The following is a 26009-nucleotide window of genomic DNA, read 5'->3' as shown; positions in this document are numbered from 1 at the left end:
AGGGTATGTCTCCCAGGGGCAAAGGTTGATGATGTTGTAGAGCGGATATCATCTTTTAAGGGCACAAAAGGTGATATAGTTGTACATGTTGGAACTAATGATATTAAGAGTAGGAGACTGGCAGAATTACTTAACAAGTACAAGTCACTGTTGAAAAAAAAGCCGTGAATTAGGGTTGAATTTGAAAGTGTCTGCAATTCTGCCCAGACACAATAGGAGAGAGTATATGATGAGAGTCTTGTTGATCAATTCGATCCTGGAAAGATTGTGCAAGGCTCAAGGGATAGAATTTTTTTCAGCCTGCTCTGTACTTGTTAACAGGAGAGACTGCTTCTACAGGGATGGGATATACTTAAATAGAAAGGGTGCAAGAATATTTGCTGATGCTATCGAGGCAGCATTAGGTGGGTTGGAAAACTGCTAGCTTGGGGGGATACAAGGACTGATAGATTAACAGTAGCCACTGGCAGAGGTGAAAGTGATTCTTGTACTGCTTCTGTTGGAATGAGCAGAAGCCTGGAAAAAAAGATGCAGGATATTTCAGAGACTGCTGGGAGTCATTGCAGTACAAGTAAACATATGGGTTGTGTTAGGGTAACTAAAAGTAGAAAGAGGTGCATGTATACTTGCGTGTACACCAATGCTAGGAGTTTGGTAAATAAATTTGATGAATTTGAGGCATTGCCCAAAGCATCAAAGGCGGATATTGTTGGGATATCAGAGACGTGGTATCACAAGATATAAGGAATGCAGAAATTGAATTTGGAGAGTACAACGTCTACAGAAAGGATAGACAGGATAGGAAGGGAGAAGGCGTTATTCTATTAGTTAAGAAACACACAAAATCCAAGGTAGAGACGCCAGTCGACATCGGTGGACAGTGCAGTGTCGAGTCAGTTTGGTGTGACCTAAGCATTGGGAGATCAAAATTGAGAGTAAGAGTGTGCTATAGGGCCCCGGCACCTCTGTATCCAGGTGGGAAGGAGCAGCAGTGCGTAGCACACGCTTCTTGAATAGACCAGGCTCAAGCCAGTTACTACCAAATACGGAGGATGCAGAAATGTCAGGGCGCCTCTATACCCAGGTGGGCAGGACCAACAGTGCATAGCACATGCTTCTTGATTATACTAGGGTTCGAGCCCGTGAACACCAAATACGGAGGATGCGGAAAGGTTACGGAATGACCACCGCATATCCCCTGAGCAATATGGCCTTAGTTGCTAATGCTCCAAAATAACAAACAACAACAGCTATAGACCTAATGACTCTGATGAGTATAATAAGAAACTGTACAGGGAAATAGTGGGCCAGTAAATCAGAGTCTTGATCACTCACACACTAGCAAGGCTTTTGTGGATTTATTCGATGATTGTTTTCTACATCAACATTTTCGGGAGACAACTAGAGGGAGTAATACTCTTGATTTGAATTATCAGTAGTGATTCTTCATGCATTAAGAATCTGCAGATAACGGAACCACTAGGTAGCAGTGATCACAGTGTGCTGAAGTGGGATTTACTCAACGAGGTAACTACCATCGGGGTAAAGGGAAGGGTTATTGCTTTCGTAAAGGCAACTACGATGGTCTGAGACAGTATTTAAATTCTATACAGTGGGACCAACTGATGATGTTACCAACAGCAAATCCAAAATGGGAAGCATTCAAAGAACTTATCTTGGAAGCTACTAGGCTTTACATACCAACAAAGAAATATTATTCAAGGTTTAGACCTAATGGATGTCAGATGAACTAATGATAGATATAAGTTAATCTGTAACCAAGTTACAAAGGAGGTTAGGCAGGCAAAGGCAGATTACGAGAAATCTTTGGCAAGGGATTCAAAGAAAAACAGCAAAGAGTTCTTTACTTATGTAAACTCTAGAAGGAAGGGGATGAATCAGATTGGTCCACTTGATATCGATGGTTCAACTGTTGATGATCCTACTCAGGTAGCTAACAAACTAAATGAATATTTTGCATCGACATTCACACATGAGGAGTTATTCAGTGAGGGGAATGCCAGAGGTGTATTCAACTCTGACAGTAAGCTAGATAATCTTGTAATAACTGAGAGTAAAGTAGAGGAGAAATTGTTGAAGATAAACACAAGAAAAGCACCTGGGGTGGATGGGATCTATCCAGTTATATTAAAGGAAGCAGCAAAGGTAGTAAGCAAACCCTTAGCCATAATTATGAGAGCTTCCTTGGATTCAGGAGAGGGGAGGGGCCCGCCTCTCTAGCCTGGTGGGAAGGAGCAGCAGTGCGTAGCACACACTTATTGATTAGACCGGGGTTCGCGCCCGTCACCACCGGATACGGAAAGGTCAGGGAAAGGCCACCGCATATTCCCAGAGCAATATGGCCTTAGTTGCTAATGCTCCTAAATAACAACAACATAAAATCCTCAGGAGAGGTACCCATAAACTTGAGATGTGCAAATGTGACCCCAATTCACAAAGGAGGATCAAAGGCTGACATAAGTAATTATAGACCTGTGAGTTTAACTTTTGTTCTAGGGAAATTAATGGAGGCACTGGTTAAAGAAGCATTGCAGGATCATCTAGACATGACTTCAGTTATAGCTCGGTCACAGCATCGGTTTGTTAAGGGGAAGTCTTGTCTGACTAATTTGATTGGATACTATGATGCAGTCACAAAGGAACTGGATGCAGGGAATAACTTTGATATTATATACTTGGATCTTAGAAAGGCTTTTGATACTGTTGCACATGGAAGACTGCTGCACAAATTGGAGCAGTGTGGCATTGGAGGCAAATTGCTGCTATGGATAAAGGGGTGGTTGAGGTGGAGAAGACAGAGTGGTAATCAATGAACACTGCTCATCATGGACTAATGTTATTAGTGGAGTCCCTCAAGGTTCAGTGTTGGGGCCATTGTTGTTTTCTGTATTTACAAATGATATTGATGATGGTATATCAAGTTTAGTGTCCGTGTTTGCAGACAATACAAAGATTGGCAGGGTTGTTAAGGACGTTACTGACGCTATGCTGCTGCAACAGGATCTGGAAAGATTGAGCAGATGGGCTGAGAGATGGCCAATGAAGTTTAACATTGACAAATGTAAAGTACTACATATGGGAAACACCAACCCCGGAGCAACATATCAACTCTGTGATACTACACTGACAGGGGTAGAGAATGAAAAGGAGATAATTATGCAGGCAGACATGAAGGTAATTGTGCAGGCAGATATGAAGTTCTCTGAGCAGTGCAGATGGGCTGCAAGATTAGCTCATGGTGTCTTGTCAATGATATACTGGAATTTTTCTAGCAGGAATAAGGAGGTGATTATTCCCTTGTATAAGACAATGGTCAGTCCACACCTTGAGTACTGTATACAGGTCTGGAGGCCTCATTTGAAGAGGGATGTAGAGCTGCAGGATCGAGTACAGAGAAGGGCAACAAGATTAGTGAATGGAACAAAGGGTTGCTCTTACGAAGAAAGGTTGAAGTTTTGCAAATTACAGTGTCTGGAGACTAGGCACCGGCGAGGTGATCTGATAGAGGTGAATAAAGCCTTGAATGGTTTGAGCATGCTCAATGCTGATGGGATTCTTCCTCTTGCTCAGAATAATCACCTGAGAGGGCATAAATTCAAATTGAGGAAAGACAGATGTAGGATAGACGTGCGGAAATTTGCCTTTAGCCAGCAGGTGGGTGGTTGGTGGAACAGACTTCCATCCCTTGTCGTGGAAGTTGATAGCCTAAATAAGCTTAAGGCTCAGCTGGACAGGTATTTCGAAAGAAGGGAGGAGTGAAGTGGATTTTTTTTTTTTTTTTTTTTTTTGACTGATGCTACATGAGCTCATACTCTTGCTTTCTTGCATCACATGCCTCTATTACTCTGTTGAACTGTTCATTGTGCTAATCAGAGTTATTAGGCCTACTCTAATTTTACATTTCCCAGTCACATCAAATGTTGCAACAAACGGACTCAACATTGCACTGTCCACCCATGTCAGCTAGATGCACTTCCTTTGATTTTATGTTTCTCTTAACTAGCAGCATAACCCCTCCTTCCTTGCTACCCTGTCTGTCCTTTCTGTACACATTGTACTTCCCAAATTCCAGTTCTGCACTGCTTATATCCGTGTGACATCATGTCTCTGATATCCCAACAATATCTGCCTTTGATGCCTTGATCAGCACTTCACGTTCATCAAATTTATTTACTATACTTCTAGCATATATATACTTGGTATACATGCACTTGTTCTTACTCTTAGTTACTCTAACACAGTCCATGTATTTACTTGTTCCATGATGACTCCCAACAGCTCTTGTAATCCCCAGCAACCTGCTCTATCAGCTGCTGCTGATTACAATAGAAGCAGTGCACTAATCACTTTTGCCTCTGCATGCTCCTACTGTTACTCTTTTAGTCTGTTAATTCCCCCCCCAAGCCAGCAGCAGTTTTCTGACCCACCTAATGCTGCCTTGATAGCATCAGCAAATATTCTTGCACCCTTTCTGTTTAAGTGTATCCCATCCCTGTAGAAGCAGTCTCTAAAGGAACCTCGCAAATGTAAGTAGCAACATACATGTTAAACTGCATTGCTTTCAAACAAATGAACTCCTTGACGAGAGGGTCCCACCACCTTCCCTGCTCCTACTTCCAGTATCCTAATGCAGAAGTTTTCAACTCTGGATTGCAAGCAATTTTGGAGGGGGGGGTCTTTCCCCCCTCAAATTTTATGTGCTAGGTTTTTGCCTGTTTTCAAAACAATTTTATTTTTTATATAAATCCAAATTTAATTGTTAAAAATAAGTATTATATTTATTTCATGTTCAACTCTAACCTAAATGAGATCATTAGATTTATTTATTGGGATGGGTTACACAAATACATTTATCATTATAGGGAATTGCATTATCACAAAGTTTGAGAACCCCTTCCCAAATGAATTTTATAAAGTCTTCCCCCCCAATTTTTTTTTTTTTTTTTCCCTTAATCAGCTCAAGTTTTATATCAGATTCATTAAGACTATGGGGATGTGTAGTGACAAGCACTTGTGAAACTGGAAATTCTTAATCTTTGTAGCCCCATTGTATGTGAAAAATATATTAGCATTGTTAATATGTATGTGTTCGTTTATTTCAGGTTGCTCGGTTCATCAGAGAACAGACTGAAACTTCGTTCCAGTGCATTGTTATATCATTGAAAGAGGAGTTTTATGGCCATGCTGATGCATTGGTTGGAATTGTACCAGATGTGAGTAGTGCTCTCTCTCTCTCTCTCTCTCTCTCTCTCTCTCTCTCTCTCTCTGCATAATTAAAATATATTAGACATATTTAGTGCAACATCGATATAACATGAGCGTTAGGAATATCTTTTGACACCCACATAATAGCTTGCTGTAAAATTTACCCAGTTTTCTTTTGTTTTTTAATTTATGAATATGCATTGACCCAAAGTATTTTTATTGTAAACAGTTTCGTTTCTGTGTGTGTTTGTGTGCAGGTTAGTTTTCATATTTCAAGATGATCTTTTCCCACTTTGATTGCTTAGTAGAATTGCTAAGTGGAAGCATTAAATGCACATCATTTTACAGCCAACAAACATGTAAATTCTCTATATTTAGCTGTTGATAGGATCTATGTGTATTTATCTCTTGTTTTCACCAAAAGAAAAATTTCTTTTTTATTATCATGAAACAAAGATGATAAATTTTATTATCTATATTCGTGGTATGCTCAGCTTTTTATGTCATGCCTGCCTTCCTTGTGTCACGTAGTAGCCTGTCAGTTGCCAACACTATGGGAATCTCACTGTAAAATGTATTATTTGTGCTGTTTGTCATAGTTGTGTCAAGTTTTCTCTCTCTGAGGGTATTGCTGTGTGACACCATAACTGTTGATGGCAGTTGTTTTCTGTGGACAAATACTGCTATGACCACACATTCTAACTTGTCCCAACTCATCTTTATGTTTATTGAGTGAGGGAGTTAGCAGTGACCAAAAGATATACCAGATGCTTTCTACAAAGAGTTACTTAACTTACTTAACCATAGTGCACTATTTTCATTTAAATTGTGAACACAAATGAAACATCTTCCTTTTCGATTTCCATTTGACACTACAAAGTAACAAAGCTTAATTGTAGAATAAAATGTATCAATATTCATTATTGCACTGTTCAGAATGATGTAATTATTATAAGTTTCTTTCAATAAACAAATTGTATGATTTAATGCTAAGAAGAGTTGGACAGTGGTGCCTTCTAGAGTCCCTTTTAATATTCAGAAACAGAGCTTTGAAAGGGATTTCAGACCAACAGTTGCAAAGCAAGTTTTAAATTAACTTTAAAATGTAGCCAAAATTGTATTACAATGTTTTTACTTTAAAGAAAGAGGTACACACAGTGCCAGATTATGGCATGGGCTAGCAGAGTCCTTGCCAGGGGTGTCAAATTTTATAAATCATGAAAAAATATATATACAGCAATACCTCGCATAGCACTGATGATTGGTACCAAAACTGTTCCATGTTATGTGAAACTGTGCTGATTGAGGTATAATTATAATGGGTTTTAATTGAATGTGTACCAGAGAAACAGTCTATAAACAAATTATAATAAATCTATAAACAATTTGCACTTTGCAATAGCCAATTAAAGGGAGTTGAAATAAAAAATATTGCAAAAATTTTATTAATGAAAAGGTAACATCATGAGAGATGAGAACAAAGGTTAACAAATGTTTTGTTAACCCCTGGCACCACCATGCCATGACGGGACTAATTGTATGTCTATCATTGCTGCAATTAAAGATTCTATTCTATTCTATTATTGTTCATTTAGGTATTTCAATAATAAAGTCTGGTGAAGTCGTGTCTTCTTTTTCTCGGCGTACAAGTCTTTTTAGCATCGAATCCCATCTTGTAAAATTTGCTGTATCTTGATGCTACCTTTAACATCTGGATCTCCATTCATAATTGCCTCGCAGACCATATAAACCTCCCCCCCCCCAAAAAAAAACTTTCTCCAATTCATCTGTTGAAAATTCTTTTGGTGCCACTACAGTGTTATCCTCTTCAGAATTGTTTTCCTCTTCTTCATATGTAGTTTTCTCATCAATTTCAATGAGAGTTGCATCATCTAAGTCATTTGCATGTGAGTCAATGCAGTCATGTACATTGGCAGTATCCAGTTTTGAATCCCAAGTCTTTTCCAATCTTCACAACATCTTTGGAAGTTGTCTGAATTTGATTCAAAACCAGTGCAATAATTTGCCAAATGGGGCAAAACATGCTAAATTGTGAAATGAAAAGTTTGAAAAGCTATCAACATTGTCTCATCAGGATGAAATTAAAAATACTGAACACTGCTGCATGTTGCTGCTGACTGCCTGAGGGGAGCTATTGACACATGTGCATGTGAGACAATAGAGTTGGCACCACAGCATATACGTATATGTACCTAGGCTATTGAATGAGTTTTAATATGAACAATAAATTTTCAATTTAAACTTAATTAAAAACCATGTTATAGTGAAAGCGTGCTAAGCGAGGTATTGCTGTATATCCTTGGAATGTTGAAAAATATTTCTGCCTGGAGCATGAAAATACCTTGATCCGGAACTGAGTACACATTCCCGTTACATTAAAGAGAAGAAAAAAATTTTTTATCCCTTCTGAATTAATGTGTTCCGGGGAACACTTTGCATTATGCCTTTAGCAGTTTTTGCTATCCTACATATGAGCCACTCAGGAGCCAAACTGATCAGCTCCACTTTCTGTAATTTTCTCAATTTTAGTACCAGAGCACATGATTAGTGCTTAACTTTTCAGAAACCGAACGATTAACCTTGATAATTTTATTTATCACCACAAAATGGCAGAACTGTGTATGGCTTCTAAATAACAGTTAATATTTTTCAGAATCCATTTTGATTAACTCCAGTTTGTTGTCAACAATTGTCCATAATCAACGTTATTGTGAAGTGTTAAACAAGAAAGACCATATTAATTATAAAAGTACATTATTTTATAAAAGAAATAATTTATGGGTGTAAAATAAAGATGGCAAGTAATTATTATTGTGACATGCAGAGTAATGAATCAGATAGTGATCCTCCAATACTCAGAAACCCCAATTCAAGGAAATGTTTTTGTATTTATTTTGATTCGTTGTCTGGATCAAACAAGGCAAATATTGCCCATAACCCAGCTACCAAAACAAATTGTTCAAATACTGGGCGGAAACAGAGCCGGAATCCTGACAAATGGGCTTGAAATATTCAGAACCATAAAAGACTACAAGGTATGCAGTACAAAAATAGGAATGGACATTTAATGCTTGCAAAAGAATTTCAAGCTAAACCATGTCAGTGTGCTCTGAAATGTAATCAAAATACCACTTCTGATCAAAGAGAACAAGCCATGAGGGCATTTTTCAACTTGGAGAGTCAAGTTACAAAATATTTTTATACAGGATTCTATTAGGATTGAGATGTGGTTGAGGTGACTCATCAGGACTTTCTTTCCACAAAACCCGTAGACGATGTGACCCTAAGCTATAGCATGTATGAGGCCCTTCTCTCTTACAATTCACCTGTAACAATATCAAAAAAGGATTTTTTAAGATGTAGTTAGGCTCCTTGTAATGTGAGGCCTTAAGCTGCAGCTTGTTTAGCTTATATATAAATCCAGTCCTGGCTGGATAGAGGAGCAGAAGTTGAACTTCTTTTTATGCTGATGGTAAAAATTGGACATGTCACTTTGTGGCTGATAATTGCAATGAGTTGCAAATATTGCTGTGAAACAGAGCCGTAACATATGTGGAAGGTGAACTATTTACAACAGAAGGCACGTGATCTCTAGCAGTGCACTACCAGAAGTGTCAAGGAAAGGCTGTAGATGGGGGTGGGAGAAAACAGATTTTGTCAACCTTCTGGAGATAGGGATTCTGAATACAGAGTCCCATACTGTATATATAATTATTTTTATGTAGGAGTTATGATAACACTATTCATTAATATGGCAACCATAAAATAAAGAGATGTGGGTGTCTCCATATAGTAAAAACATCTATGTTTAGTGTACTTGTAAGGTTTTCATAATGCTGACTTCATGTTGTGCCTTCAGTTGCAAATCGCAGTTTAACATAAAAAAAACACACACATTTTAATCCTACATTAACAAAAACAATTTAGTTAATGTACTTGCATGTTACATTCCAGATGCATTTGCAAATAACAATAATTCAAGATTATAACCAAAAGAAGGAAAAAAAAAAAAAAATGGCAAAAGGCACCAACTTTTATGTGAAAACCAAGAACATTTTGTTTCCGAGCATCGACCTTATTTCTCATTTATTTCTGTGATCAGCACACAACATAGTATCCAGCTTCAGCAGCAATATTAGCATTAGTTGATGCATATGATGCAAGAAAGCAAGCTTATACAGCATCAGCCAAAAAAAAAACTTCCCATTTCACCCATCCGGTCACTCCAAATGTTTCTCTAGTTCAGCCTTAAATTTATTTAAGCTATCAACTTCCACAACAACAGATGGAAGTCTGCTCCAGCAATCAACTACCTGCTTGCCAAAGGTGAACTTCTGCACATCTATTCTACAACTGTCTTTCCTCAATTTGAATCTATTCCCCCTTAGGGTCTTAATCTGAGCAAGCAGAAGTATCTTGTCATCATTTGAGCCTGCTCAAACCATTCAAAGCCTTATACACCTCGATCAGGTCACCTTCAGGTGCCTAGTCTGCTGCAACTAGAATGCTGCAACTTGCAGAACTTAAGCCTTTCCTCGTAAGTGCACCAATTTGTTCCTCTCACCAATCTTGTTGTCCTTCTCTGTACTCGTTCTAGCAATTATACATCCTTCCTAAAATGAAGCCTCCATACCTGTATATAGTACTCAAGGTGTGGCCTGACCATTGTCTTATACAAAGGGATAATCACCTCCTTGTCTCTGCTAGCAAAATTCCTATATATCATTGACAAAACTCCATGACCTGCTCTGGCAGCCCATCTGCACTCCTCAGAGAATCTGACTGCACAATTACCCCCATGGTCTTTTTTGCTCTCCACTTCCCTCAGTGACCAACCACACAGTTGGTATGTTGCTCTTGGGTTACTGCTACCCAAATGGAGTACTTTGTTTTTGTCGATGTTAAACTTCAGTTGCCACTTCTCAGCGTATCTGCCTAACTTTTCTAGATCCTGTTGCAGTAGCATACTGTCTTTCCTATCATTAACACCCTGCAAACTTGGACATTAAGCCTGATATTATACCTTCATCAATATCATTGATAAAAACACAAAACAACAATGGGCCCACCACCAAACCCTGGGGGACTCTGCTAACAATGTTAGTCCACGTAGAACGATGTCCGTTTTTTACCATTCTCTGCCATCTCTCACTCAACCATCCCTTTATCCATTGCAGTAACTTGCCCTTAATGCCATACCACTCCAATTTGTATAGCAATCTTCCATGTGCAACACTATCAAAAGCTTTACTGAAATCCAAGTATATGATATCAAAATTTTTTTTTTTTTTTGCATCCAGTTCCTTTCTGATCACATCGTAGTATCCAATCAAATTGGTCAGACAAGGTTCCCCCTAACAAACCCATGCTGACTCTGAACTATTACTGCTGTCTTGTCTAGGTGATCCTGTATCATCTGTTTAACCAGTGACTCCATTATTTTCCCCAGAACATAAGTTAAACTAACAGGTCTATAATTGTGTCACCCTTTGAACCCGCTTTGTGAATTAGGAATACATTTGTACATCTCCAGTCCATGGGGACCTTCCCTGAGTCTAAGGATGCTCTCATAATTATGGCTAAAGGTTTGCTTACTTGCTGTCTCCTTCATTATAACTGGATAGATTCCATCTTCCCCAGGTTCCTTTTTTATGTTTAACTTCAACAATTTCTCCTCCTCTTTTCTCTCAGTTATTACAAAATCACTTAGCTCCCTGTTAAAGTTTGATAAACTTCTGGCATTCCCCTCCTTGAACAACTCTCCTCGTATGCAAATGAGATGCAAAATACTCATTCAATATATCAGCTACTTGAGCAGGATCAACAATAGTCAAACTATCTATGTTAAGTAGACCAATCATCCCCTTCCTTCTAGAGTTTACATAAGTAAAGAACTCTTTTTCTGTTTTAATTTGCATCCTTTACCAAAGATTTCTCATAATCTGCCTTTGGCTGACTAACCTCTTGTGACTTGATACAGACTAGCTTATATCTGCCATTGACTTTCGTGTTGCCTGATAATTTATATGCATCCCATGCATTTTTCTTCTCTGCCACGAGCCTCATTAATTCTTCCAACATCCATTTAGGCCCGAACCTTGAAAGTATTTCTTAGTTGGTATGAAAAGCCTAATAGCCTCCAAGATTAAGTCCCCAAAGGCTTCCCATTTAGAATTCACTGTTGGTGATATCATCAGTTGATCCCGCTGTATAGAATTTAAAAACTGCCTGAGACCACTGTAGTCACCTTTACGAAAACAAAAACCCTTCCCTTTACCCTTGATGGTAGTTACATCTTTAAGTAAATCCCACATCAGTACACTGTGATCACTATCACATAGTGATTCCTTTATCTGCAAATTCTTAATGCATGAATAATCACTGCTGATAATCAGATTAAGGGTATTACTCCCTCTGGTTACCCCTCAAACATGTTGCTGTAGAAAACAACCCTCCAATAAATCTACAAAAGTCTTGCTAGCGTGCGAGTGATCAACTCACAATTTCCAGTCAATATCTGGAAAGTTAAAATCCCCCATTACAAGACATTCTGATTTACTGGCCCATTCTATTTCTCTGCACAACTGTTCATTGTACTCCTCAGAGTCATTAGGCCTATAACATGCTCCTACTCTCATTTTTCCTTTCCCAGTGCTGAGTGTTACACCAAACAGATTCACCATTGCATCGTCCACCAACATCAGTTGGATGCACTTCCTTAGATTTTATGTGTTTCTTAATTTACAGCATAACCCTTATCTTATCATCCTTCGTGGAGTAGGCGATCGCCTGTTCTGATGTCGAAGAGGTCTGCCCATCTTTTCTTTGGTTTTCCTATGTCTCTTTTTCCTTTTGCTCTATATGTATAAGCTAATTTAGGGAATCTATTATCTTCCATTTTTTTCTACATGTTCTTTCCATCTTTGTCTATATTCTATAATTTTTCCATTAATTGAGTAAATCTTTACTTCCTTTCTAATATTTACGTTTGGTATTTTATCTAATTTTGTACATCCTTTAACATATCTTAAAAATTTCATTTCTGCAGCTTACAAGCTGCAGAAATGAAAATGACAATGCTGCATGGATACTGAAACAGAGAGACATTAATAGAATACATTGTATTAATGTCTCTTTGTTTCGGTATCCATGTTTCAGAACCATAAAGAAGTGTTGGTATTGCTATTACTTTGTAGAATTTCAATTGTGTTTCTTTCCTTGTTTTCTTAGCCAGAGTTCTTTTTATTGTTCCATATATATTTTGAAATTGCGCCAATTTCTGGTTCATATCTTCTTCGACATCATATGTTATATCACATCCTAGATATTTAAAATGTTTTATTTGTTCTAATATTTTATTGTCTATAACTATTTTTGTTCTCACCGTGTTTTTCCCTTTAAAGGCCATTGTTCTAGTTTTCATCGTTGATATTTTAACTTTATATTCTTCTGTTATTTGGTTTAATTTAAATACTGCTCTTTGTAAATTATCTTCACTATCTTGAATAATTACTTGATCATCTGCAAATAACAGTGTATTAATCCTATTCTTTGTATTTAAATATATACCTCTATTAATTTCTTCTTTCCATTTACATATCATATCCTCGATATATGTGTTAAACAGTGTTAGTGACACTACATCCCTGTCTAACTCCTTGATTTATTATACTTGCTTCTGTTAATTTATTACCTGTATATTACTATTTTTGTTCCTTGATATAAACTCTGTATTATTTTTGTAAGATGCTTTGGGTATCCTTTATTACTCAATATATCCCATAGTTTTCATCTTTGCTCAATCAAATGCATTTTTCATAATCTATGAATGCTAAATGCATTTCTAAATTAAACTCTTTTCATTTTTCTATTATTTGTTTTAATATAAATATATTATCTGTTCATGATCTTCCTTTTCTGAATCCTGCCTGTTCTTCTATTAATATTTCATCAGAGATAATTTTAATTTCTATTATTTATTATTTTGCTATACGTTTTGTATACTGTATTTAATATGCTAATCCCTCTATAACTCTTTGTATCATTTCTATTTCCTTTTTTTAAATATTGAAACTGTATCTCTTCTATTTGATATGTTTGGTCTTTCCACACTTCTTGGAATTGTGGAAAGTAATGTTTTTTTTTCCATTGTTCTTCCTCTTTTATATTTATTCTTGAAGTTTGACAAATTTGATTGGATACTATGATGTGGTTACAAAGGAACTGGGTGCAAAAAATAATTCTGATATCATATACTTGGATTTCAGGAAAGCTTTTGACACTGTTGCACATGGAAGACTACTGTACAAATTGGAGCAGAATGGTATTAAGGGTACGTTGCTACAATAGATAAAAGGGTGGTTAAGTGGGAGAAGACAGAGTGGTAATCAATGGATGCTGCTCGTTGTGGACTAATGTTATTAGTGGAATTCCACATGGTTCAGTGTTGGGCCCACTGTTGTTTTGTATATTTATCAATGATATTGATTAAGGTATATCAAGCTTAGTGTCAAAGTTTGCAGACGATACAAAGGTTGTCACGGTTCTTAATGATAGTAATGGCAGTGTGCTACTGCAACAGGATCTAGAAAATTTGGGCAGATGGGCTGAGAAGTGGCAACTGAAGTTTAACCTTGACAAATGCAAAATACTTCTCTGGGGTAGAAGTAACCCCAGAGAAACGTACCAACTGTGTGGTACTGCACTTAAGGTGGTAGAAAATGAAAAAGACCTGGGAGTAATTGTGCAGTCAGATATGAAGTTTTCTGAGCAATGCAGACAGGCTGCCAGGGCAGGTCATGGGGTTTTGTCAATGATATATAGGAATTTTGCTAGCAGGGAAAAGAAGATGATTATCCCTCTGTATAAGGCGGTCAGGCCACGCCTTGAGTACTGCGTACAGGTCTGGAGGCCTCATTTTAGGAAGGATGTAGATTTACTTGAGCGTGTACAGAGAAGGGCAACAAGATTGGTGAGGGGAATGAAGGGTTCCTCTTATCAAGAGAGGCTTAAGTTCTGTAAATTGCAGTGGCTGGCGACTAGGCACCTGCGCGGTGATCTGGTTGAGGTGTATAAGGCCTTGAATGGGTTCTGCACGCTGAAATCTGATGGGATCCTTCCACTTGTTCAGATTACGAACCTAAGGGGGCATAAATTCAAATTAAGAAAGGACAGATGTAGAATAGATGTGCGGAAATTTGCCTTTAGCCAGCGGGTGGTTAATTGCTGGAACAAACTTCCATCTGTCGTTGTGGAAGTTGATAGGTTGAATAAATTTAAGGGGGAACTGGACAGGCATTTGGAGGGAATGGTGTGATTATTTTTTTTTTATTTTTATTTTATTTTTTTTTTGGCTGATGCTGCATAAGCTCATACATTTGCTTTCTTGCATCACATGCCACTACTACTACTACTACTACTACTATATGCCAAATTTTGTCTTCCTTGAACATAATGTTCTGTTGTGCTTATAAATCTATCCCATGACTCTGCTTTAGGCTTCCTTATTATATAGGGCGTTTCCGTAGCCAGGTGGGCAGGAGCAGCAGCAGTGCGTAGCACATGCTTCTTGATTAGACCGAGGTTCGAGCTCGTGACCATCAAATACGGAGGATGTGGAAAGGTCAGGGAATGACCACCGCATATCTCAGGAGCAAAATGGCCTTAGTTGCTAATGTTCTTAAAAAAAAAAAAAAAAAAAAAACACTTATTATATCTTTAGTTTTATTGCATTCTTGTTTCTTCATTCTCATTTGTCCTGTTTTGTATATATTTAAGATCTTGTACTGCTTTAGCTATTTCTTCATTCCATATCTTTACTTCCCATCTTCTTATAGTTTTTCCTGAATTGTCCTAGTATCTCTTTTGAATTATATTTCATATATTTTTCCATTTTTTTTCTATTTGTTCTCTCTCTGATGTTTTACTTATTTTGTCTTTAATCCTTTTTTTTTTTTCATATAAATTTTTCAAATAAATTTGTATACTTTCTTCTTGAAGTAGATATACCTTATAACCCAACTCCTCCTTCCCCTGTTTAAAAGCTTTTCTCTTCTTCCATTTAGCCCATAACTCTATTTTTGAAGTCACTAAAAAATGATCTGAATTAATATCATATTCTCTAAACACCCTAGTTTCTCAACATTGTTTTGCTAATTTTTGATTTACTATTACGTAGTCTATTATTGATTGTGTACCTCTTGCCGACCATGTATATTTATGTATATTATGTTTTCTAAAAAATGTATTTGTTATCTTTAAATTATTAAATGTTGCAAAATCTCTTAATTGATATCCATTTCCATTTACTTTATTTTCTCCATAACATCCCATAATATTTTTTACTGGCTTATTCCCTACCCGAGCCTTATAATCTCCGAAAATAACTACATGGTCCTTTTTTATATTCTTATCTAGTTCTTTTTGTAACTCTAAATAAAATTTATCTCTTTCTTCCTCTTTTCCAACTTCTGGAGCATAAATTCCAATTATACATAAATAATCTCTGTCTAATTTAAATCTTACTGCTATTATTTATAAATGTGTAGCTCTGTATTTTTGTTTTCCATTTCCGATCTATTAATATTGCTACCCCTCCACTATCTCTTTCCTTTTGATCTACTCCACTGTATATCAATGTATAAGAATCATAATCTTTTGTACCTTTTAATTTTTTCTTTGTTTCTGTTATTACTACTATATTTACTTTCTTCTGTTTTAAATGTTTAAGTAGTTCGACTTCTTTATATCCTAATTCTTGTCTTATATTCCATGTTGCAGTATTTAAAATGTCCGTTATTCCTTTTCATTTCCTTTTTCCAGTCCAAGTCACATCCCTTTGTCTGTCCGGTTTTCCTCTTTGAGCTTTATGAGTTTTTATTTTTTTTTACATGGTGAGGGAACCAGCCTCCCGCACAACCCCCAACCTGGAGGACCAGTATGTTACTCTTATCTGATCCCTACCCTTTGACCTGTCTGGCTAGGGTGGCCCTACTGGTAGTCTAGCTACCACCAGCATAACTCTCTGGGTCATCGGGATACTCAAGCCTCCTCACTGTGACAAGGTGGTAACATTTCAGGGAGGCAGCATAACCCCAAATTCCAATTCTGCACTGCTTATATCTGTGTGACACCACATCTCTAATATCCCAACAATATCTGCTTTTGATGTCTTGACTAGCACTTCAACGCGTCAAATTTGTTAACTATACTTCTAGCATTGGTATACATGCACTTTTTTCTACTCTAAGTTACCCTAACACAGCCCGTATATTTATTTGTTCCACCATGACTCCCAACAGTCCTGGAAATCTCTATTGCCTTCCTTTCCATGCTGCTGCTCATTCCAATAGAAGCAGTGCAAGAATCACTTTTGCTTCTGCCCGTGGCCATTGTTAACCTTTTAGTCTGTGTATCCCCTCTACCCAAGCTAGCAGTTTTCCAACCCACCTAACACTGCCTCGATAGCGTCAGCAAATATTCTTGCACCCTTTCTATTTAAGTGTACCCCATCCCTGTAGAAGCAGTCTCTCCTGTCAACAAGCACAGACCAGGCTGAAAAAAATTCTACCCCTTGTGTCTTGCACAGTCTCTCCAGGGCCGGATTGATCAACAAGGCTCTCATCATATACTCCCTCCTATTGTGTCTGGGCAGAATTGCAGACACTTTCACATTCAACCCTAACTCGTGACTATTTTTCAGTTTAGCTCACTGCCAGAGTTTGACACCTCTGACATTCCCCTCCCTGAATTACTTTTCATGTGTAAATGTAGATGCAAAATACTCATTCAGTTTGTTAGCTACTTGAGCAGGATCATCAACAGTTGAACCATCAATATCAAGTTGACTAATCTGATTCACCCCCTTCCTTCCCCTTCCAGAGTTTACATAGGTAAAGAACTCTTAGGTAATTCATATATGTTCAAAAAATTAAATATTAAAAGCATTTTCAACAAATAATAGATGTATTATTAAATGTTCCCAACAGAAATAACTACCTGTTTGTAAATATATGAGTAGAGTAGTGATTGTAATGTGCCGCAGCAACGAAAAGGTTGAGAAACACTGTTCTACAGTGTTCAGTTATTATCTTATGGCATTCCAGTTCTGAAAGCACAAATCTCTTGTAATCACCTCAATAAAGCACCTTAATTCACTTTTTGCAAGCAAAAAGGTCTTCACCAAGTGATATTCACCATGAACTGGTTGCTGTGTATGTGAAAAGGTGATGACAAAGAAGCAGGTTTGTTTTTGGTGCAATGAATTTAAAGCAGACCGTGTTTGCCATTGGAGATCGACATCAGGCGGGCAGGCCTTCATCGAGCAAAACAGAAGACAAGATTTCGCGCATTAAGGGCATCATTCTTGAAAACTGGCAATTCAAACTGCATGAAATTGCACAAATAGTGAATGTGAGTAAGTCGACTGCTCACAAAATTGTTCACAATGTCCTTGGCCTTCGAAAGGTGTGCTGCCACTGGGTGCCGCAACAGTTATTATTATTATGATTATAAGCCATACGGTGCAAGGAAGCCTAAGGCTTATGCTGCACCAGCAAAAAAAAATTCCCGAGTTACCCTGAGAGAGAGAGAGTCAGAAGTAGAAAGGAATCACCAAGAAAGAGAAGCATGATGATTATCCAGCTCAGGACCCTGGGTGTGCCAAGCCCGTACTCACCAGATATGAGCCCCTGGGGTTAGTCAGAGGAGGACAAAGCAAAATGCGTGGGGTTGTGTCTGGAGAACCTGTTGTGATACATGGACGAAGGACAGGATTTTCTTGCTCGCATAGTCACAGCAGACGAAACATGAGTTCATCACTTTACCCCAGAGAGCAAACATGACTCCATGACCTGGAAACATCCACAATCTCCTGTGTGCAAAAAATTCAAAACTGTTCCTAGTGTCTGAAAAGTCATGGCCACAGTGTTCTGTGATTGCCAGACGTTCTGTTGGTGGAATTCTTGCCGAAGGGAGGAACAATCATTGCACAGCTTTATTGGGATGTTTAAAAAACTGAAAGCCAATATTCAACACAAACGACCAGGACTCCTGACAAGCGCCGTGATTTTGTTGCACGACAATGCAACTCCACACACTGCCCACACCACTCTTGAGTGGTTGTGCCGTAATCATTGGGAAACTCTTTCACATCCTCCCTACAGCCCAGACTTAGTGCCTTCAGACTTCCATTTGTTCAGCTCTGTAAAAACACCTTTCAGGAAAGCATTTCACCACGGATGAGGAAGTTCATCAGGCGGTGCGATGCTAGTGTTGGCACGAACTTTTTCAGTACTGGTATTGATAAACTGATCCATCGTTGGGACAAGTGATTCAATAAAACTGGAGACTTTGTGGAGAAGTAGTGCATATTCACTTATTTCTTGGTGTGTCATTTCAACTTCGTATTATTAAACATCATCGAAAGAAAAAATGTGCTACCTTACTTTTCAGAAACTCCTCGTATCAATGTCAGATTACAATATGAAAACCTTTTTATATGATTTGGATACAAAGAAGTATATGTATACGCATCCTTTAACTCTTGGAAATAGTTCTTTCTTTCGTTACGTGGGATTATCGTTCATATTTGAACGTATTCTTCATGCTAAACATGAACAGATCCATAGCTATCTTATAGTGACTTTGAAAAATGGAACATCACGCATGCATATCTGCATAAAATTCATTAAAAGTTGATTAAAATCCATAAGAAACAAAAATGTTCTTGAGAACGCCATAAAAGACACACAAATATTGGGAATGTTCAAGTAAAACTTGAAAAGTAAACAGGTCTGCATAGGATCAGAAAAGTTGAAGGTAGAGATAGTAGTAATAGTAATATTGCAAGAAAGCAAGCATATCAGCTTATGTATCATCAGCCAAAAAAAAAAAGAAAGAAAAAACCAATTTCACACATCCATTCCCTCTAAAGGTTTGTCCAGTTCCTCCTTGAATTTATTTAAGCTGTCAACTTGTTCCAGCAATTAACCACCCACTGGGTAAAGGCAAATTTCCGCACATCTATTCTACAACTGTGTTTGCTCAATTTGAATTTACACCCCCTCAGGTTCGTTATCTGAACAAGAATCCCATCAGAATTGAGCCTTCTTAACCCATTCAAAGTCTTATACACCTCAATCAGATCACATCACAGGTGAATAGTCTCCAGATGATGCAATTTTTCAGAACTTAAGCCTTTCTTCATAAGAGGACCACTTTGTTCCCCTCACTAATCATGTTGCCCTGCTCTGTACACGCTCAAGCAACTCTACATCGTTCCTAAAATGAGGCCTCCAGACCCTTACACAATGCTCAAGGCATGGCCTGACCATTGCCTTATACAAAGGGATAATCACCTGCTTTTCCCTACTAGCAAAATTCCTATATATATCATTGACAATACCCCATGACCTGCTCTGGCAGTCTGTCTGCACTGCTCAGAAAACTTCATATCTTGGCGCCTCCGTAGCCAGGTGGGTAGGAGCAGCAGTGCGCCGCACACGCTTCTTGATTAGACCAGGGTTCGAGCCTGTGACCACCAAATATGGAGGATACAGAGAGGTCAGGGAATGACCACCACATATTTCTGGAGCAATATGGCCTTAGTTGCTAATTCTCCTAAAAAAAAAAAATAGTTGCCAATGCTCCTAAAAACCAAATAACAAACAAACAACAACAAACTTCATATCTGACTGCACAATTAATCCCAGATCTTTTTCATTATCTAACACCCTAAGTGTACTAACTAAGTGTAGTACCACACAGTTAGTACATTTCTCTGGTATTACTTCTACCTGTATGCAGTACTTTGCATTTGTCAATGTTAACCTTCAGTTGCCACTTCTGAGCCCATCTGCCCAAATTTTCTAGATCCTGTTGCAGTAGCACACTGCCATCTGTAATTAACAACCCTATCAACCTTTGTATCATCTGATAACTTTGACATTACGCCTGAGATACCTTCATCAATAACATTGATAAATATACAAAACAACAGTGGGCCCAACACCGAACCTTGGGGGACTCCACTACTAACATTAGTCCACAAAGAGCAGCATCCATTGATTATCACTCTCTGTCTTCTCTCACTCAACCGCTCTTATGAGATTATGGAAATATTGCCATATTTTGTGATATCATGGATTCTAACCCAGCACATGACTCCGTAACCTGTTTACCAAGAGATAGTTCCAAATGCACGATAGTCTAGTATATACTATAATTTTTAGTAGTTGATCTTTTATATATCACATTCTCAGCGTTTGTCTAAAAGGATTTAAAAATTCTCTAGACATCATGAATTAATTATGTCAGTTGTTTATTGTTAGAAATAATGAATATAATCATCATCATTCCTCTGTGAAGAACATCTGCATTATTAGATAAAGCTAACTAGAAATATGACAACCTATTTTTAATCCCCCCCCCATATCCACTCACATTTGTATACATATTATTATTTAACTTTTTTTTTTTTGACGTGTTACTGATTTCCATGCAACTCATTAACTTTGTGCAACTCTAATGCCAGCGGTTCCCAAACTTTTTTAGTCGCGGAACACTTTTCATCTCACAACATATTCACGGAACACTTGCGAAACACAAGTTTAGCAGGATCCAAAGAACTGTCAGGAGCATCTTTATTTCCAACGCATGTAATGCCAAAATTCAAATAACTGTCATCATAATTTCGTTTTGGTCTTTTATTAGTTGGTTCTTGTTTTTTCACTTCAGATTTTTCGGGAACAAAAGGCTGCGATTGTTCATCACTTTGAAGTGTGACTGTATTGTGTTCGTTTTCATCGACCACAGTTGCATTGCTGGAAATACTTTGCTTTTCATTTTAAAGTTCCTTTTTTCAACTACAAATCCATGGTCACATATTTTAATAATAATATTTCGCAATACTGATAATTGTCAGAAATAATTTATACAAGGAAGTGAGTTTAGTTATGATATCGGTTCACTTCCCCCCCCCCTCCCTCAACCACTGTACTCTAGGCTAAATCACATATGAATGGCATATTAGATCACTATTGCTACTTTTTCTTAGTTTGGTCCTTGAGGTTGTCACAGACATTCTCTCAGATATGCCAGACAAGCTGTACTTGCTACCTGGGAGTCTAAAACGCTGATGGAACTGATATTCGGGTGACACTCAAGTCAAGTGGACCCAATTTCGGCGAAGTCCTGACGGTCTGTGACAGCCAAATCCTCTGCTTACACCTTCACGATGGTGGGACTGTTAGTAATCCTGGGTATAACCTCGCACAAGTACATGGTGGATGACCACCCAGGTGTGAACAAACGTAAGCAGGGGTCGAGGTGTGGTGTCCACACCACATGGAGGAACGCCGCCTCTCTATGTTACCAGGCAGTACTAGGTGGTAGATGACCCTCATCAACCGGTGAAATACCACCACTTTGCTTATTGGAGGCTTGAAGTGGTGAACCCATGTTTAGTCTCTAGAGCTAAGTTCTGATCAACCCTTCCCTATCTCTTCCATCATGCAGTATGATTGATGACTTTTGAGATTATGATGAACATTGTGGCGAGATCCAATATTCCTTACATTTCAAGGGTACAGCTCTAAAACGGTGTTCGCAGGCCGGCCGCTAGTTAGTACACAGGACCGAACCTATTGGTAACTCTCTAGGAGGCTTCCGGTTCAGCTAGTGTATAATCTTGCTACCTCTACTCTGCCAGATAGTGACTGGAGGGAGTCCGAGTAGTGTGTATGCGGGGAGCATTGTCGAGGCCACGTTACGTCAAGGATCTGGGTATATTCTTATCATGTGTATGCCATATCCAAAAATTTCATTACTTCATACAGCATGTCCCACTCACTTTTTCTTACTATTGAATACACCATGAATTGTCAAACTAATAGAGCAAGCTTATCTGCAAAAAAATCTAAACCTCCCAAGCACTTCCTAATTCATTTCACAAATATACATGGTCTCAATTCTAATCTCAACGATGTCCATTTCCACTTGCAGTCTACCAAACCCCATGTACTTTTTCTGACAGAATCTCAGTTATTGGTTGATTCAACTACTGCTCATCTCAGATGCCCAAATTATTCGCTGTATGATTCCATTCGCCTCAAAGGTACTTGTGCATATGTCCATTCTGATATTCCCTGTCAGAGACTTGGCAATTTTGAATCTCCTCTCTTTGATCTTATCTGGCTTAAAATTTCTCTACCTCATTGTTTCAAATTCATCTCTTGTCTCTACCATTCTCCCAACTCCACTAATCACTTGGAGCTCTTTCACTTCCTCTCTTTGTAACTTGACTTTCTCCAGTCCAACTTTACTAACAGTGAGTAATTTTCCTTGGTGATTTTAATGTTCACAACTCCAGCTGGCTTCCATTTTCTAGTCACACCGACCCAGCAGGTCGAGATGCTGAGGCTTTTGCAATTACTAATGACCTAGCACAGATTGTTCATTTACGTACAAGAATACCGGACAGTCCTAATCATACAGCCAATACGTTTGATCTTTTTTTTCACAAACAACCCTTCTAAGTATACGGTCGAAGTGAGAGCTCCCTTAGGCACTTCAAATCACAAACTGGTGATTGTTTCTTCTCCAATGGAACCTCTATCTCATGGCTATTCCCAACCTCGTGTTGTTTGGCATTACAAGAATGCAAAATGGAATGACCTGCGAGACTTCTTTTCCTTGGTAGGATTACTGTTTTAAAACTTCTGATGTCAACGTTTGCTCAGATTGTGTCGGTGAATTATTCTTGCAGGAATGGAATCCTTTATCCCACACTCCACTTTAAAATCTCGTCCTTTATCTAAACCTTGGTTTTCCAATAAATGTGCTAAGGTTGTTCAAGAGAAGAATGTTGCATATCGTGATTAGCTTGTTTCTAATTCTTCAGTGTCATTTTCTGTCTACACCAAAGCCCGCAACAATTGTAAAGCAGTTATTAATCAGTCCAAACTAGAGTTTGAACAGGCTAAGAGTAGAAAACTTGCTTCTTGCTCTAATGGTAGCCTAGCATTCTGGTCTCTTGCCAAAGCTATTGGCCGCAACTTTTGCCCATCTCTGCTCCCACCTCTGTCCAAACCAGATGGTCCTGTTGTCACTTCAGCCAAGGATAAAGCTGACCTGCTAGCATCCCATTTTTCTTCCAGCTCATGTATTAATGATCTTGGTAAAACACCTCCAACCATTCTCAACACACTCCATTCAATGCCTCCTGTGGTCTTATGTCAAAAGGATGTCAGAAGGATTTTGATGAATCTTGATGCTAAGAAAGCTCCAGGTCCTGATGGTATTTCTCCACTTGTTCTCAAAACCTGTGCTCTTGAACTTACTCCTATTCTTTGCCGCCTTTTTTCACTTTCTTATTCCAAAGGTGTTTTTCCTTCTGCTTGGAAATTTGCTCATATCCAGCCAGTTCCTAAAAAGGGTGACAAATCCCTCCCATCCAATTATCGTCCCATTGCAATTACTTCTACTCTTTCTAAAGTAATGGAGAAATCAATTAACCACCAACTCTTAAACTACCTAGAAACCTTCCGTCTGATCAATGATCGCCAGTAAGGATTCCGTCAGTGTCGATCCACTGGTGATATTCTGGCTTATTTAACCCATTTATGGACTAATTCAGTGGAAAGGTTTGGTGAAACACAAGTAGTTGCTCTTGACATCTCAAAGGCTTTTGATCGTGTTTGGCATAAAGGTCTTCTAAACAAGCTTCCATCTTATGGTTTGCCAACTGTTTTTAGTAATTGGTTATCCAGTTTTCTCTCTGATCGCTCACTGAGGGTGATGGTAGATGGCTCTCCGTCTTCTAACATCTCCACTAATGCCGGTGTCCCCCAAGGTTCAGTTCTTTCCCCCACTCTTTTCCTCTTGTATATTAATGACCTTCTTCCATTGACTTGAAATCCTATCCATAGTTTTGCCGATGATAGCACATTGCATTCCACTTTCCATTTTGAGAAACCTTGTCCTGCTCAATCAGCTTCAACTTCTCGAAAATCTGTTACCAATTCCTTAAATGCTAATCTTCAGGTAATTCTCCAGTGGGGCAAAGACAACTTAGTTGATTTCAATCCTTCTAAAACTCAGTCTTGTCTTATATCTCGCAAAAAGGATCCTTCTGCTCCTATGCTTATCTTTAGTGACACTCCGATTTCTAGGCAAAATGATATATCTCTTTTGGGGATTACCCTGACTTCTAATCTCTCTTTGCACAAGCACATTACAAATATTGCTTCCTCTGCATCTAAAAAACTTGGTTTTCTCTTTCGCTCTCGGCGTTACTTTTCTTCCAAACAGCTGCTCACTCTGTATAAATCGCAAATCCTCCCTGCCATGGAATATTGTTCCCACATTTGGGGTGGTGCCCCCAAAACCTCTCTCAGGCTTCTTGATTCCATTCAGAAGAGTGCAGTTAGGTTAATTAATGATTCATCTCTAACAGAGTCTCTCCACTCGCTTTCTCATATATGTACTGTTTCTGCTGCATGCCTCTTCTACAGATACTTCCATGGGCACCGTTCTTCTGAATTGGCTTCTATAATTCCCGCTCTCTCTTTCAAAAGAGTCTGAACACGTGCCACCACCAGCCAACATCCATTTACTGTTCAACTTCAAACCCACAGAACCAACTTTTCATCTTCCTCGTTTATTCATTCAACTGCCATTTTCTGGAACAACCTTCCTTCATACGTATTTCCTGAAAATTACAATCTACAGAAGTTCAAGTCCAGTGTCAACAAATATCTTCTTTCGTCTTCTCAACCTCCAACCCAAGCAAGGTACTAAGTACTTTAGGTTCTAATACCTCTCGTGTTTGGGGTTCACATAAAAAAAAAAAAAAAAAAAAGTTGTCATTGCCTCTCTGCATACTTCTCTATGCAAAGCCCGCCAAAATAAAGTGTGCCACGGCCTATTTGGTTAATAGTCTATGCCAGTATATTAATAACAGAAAAAAAGAAAAAAAAAAAAAAAAAAATGTTAAAAATTATAATGATACAAAAGTGGTGTACACTACAGATTTGCAAAATTTATTTATTTTAACATTATTATTTTTTTAATTTTTAATTACGATTTTTCACAGAACACAGTTTGGGAAACGCTGTCTTAGGCTGACATCGCTTTAATACATTGCCAGCCTAAGTTTAAGTTGCAACCCACAGATTAAGAAACACTTTTCTAAGTGTATATCTGATAGAAAGTATGTTATTTTGTTATTCTGTTTGTTTGTTTACTAATAATTATTTTTTGTCATTTTGCAGCCTGGAGAATGTACAATTAGTAGGGTTCTCACTCTAGACTTAACAGAATATCAAGAGTAAGGAAATATTTTTGCCTTTTTACCACCATAAACATTTATAGTAACAAAAAAAAAAAAAGAAAAAAAGTTGCATACTTCAAATGATAATGAACTTAACTGTGTTCACGTTTTTAGTCCAGTATTACATACTGAAACTTTTCTTATTTGTATAATTTATCCCAAATGTTTAAAAAATAAAAAAAAAAAACTATTACACTAAGTGAACTGTAAAATACATAGCAATGTATAAAATACATATTCTATTACTATTGATTTTCTTTGTTCTTGTGTATATGTATTACTGTATACTGTTATACTGTAAAGTAAAGAGAAATCTCATTAAAATTTAATGCAGTGTTGAACAGATTAAATTTTTTTTTTTTTTAATGTCAGATTTAATGAATCATTTCTAAGTGTAAATTGCAATTTACACTTAGAAATAACTTGTTTCTTT

The 26009-nt window shown here is 37.9% G+C and overlaps 1 protein-coding gene across 1 annotated transcript in view; it reads left to right on the top strand.

The window, feature by feature from the left end:
- The window catches only part of SMC1 (structural maintenance of chromosomes 1), a 635181-nt gene extending 609557 nt beyond the window's left edge, over positions 1-25624 (top strand). The window contains exons 26-27 of the mRNA XM_090388169.1: positions 5124-5234; positions 25518-25624. Coding sequence (XP_090244295.1) covers positions 5124-5234; positions 25518-25577 — 171 coding nt within the window. The 3' untranslated portion in view covers positions 25578-25624. The remainder of the gene's footprint in view (positions 1-5123; positions 5235-25517) is intronic.
- Positions 25625-26009: the final 385 nt, after the last annotated feature.

The sequence above is a fragment of the Mastigoproctus giganteus genome, chromosome 13 (genome assembly GCF_048544385.1).
Source record: "Mastigoproctus giganteus isolate SK-2022 chromosome 13, ASM4854438v1, whole genome shotgun sequence".
Lineage (NCBI taxonomy): Eukaryota > Metazoa > Arthropoda > Arachnida > Uropygi > Thelyphonidae > Mastigoproctus > Mastigoproctus giganteus.
The sequence above is the reverse complement of the archived record's forward strand: the minus strand, read 5'-3'. Positions and strand labels throughout refer to the sequence as shown.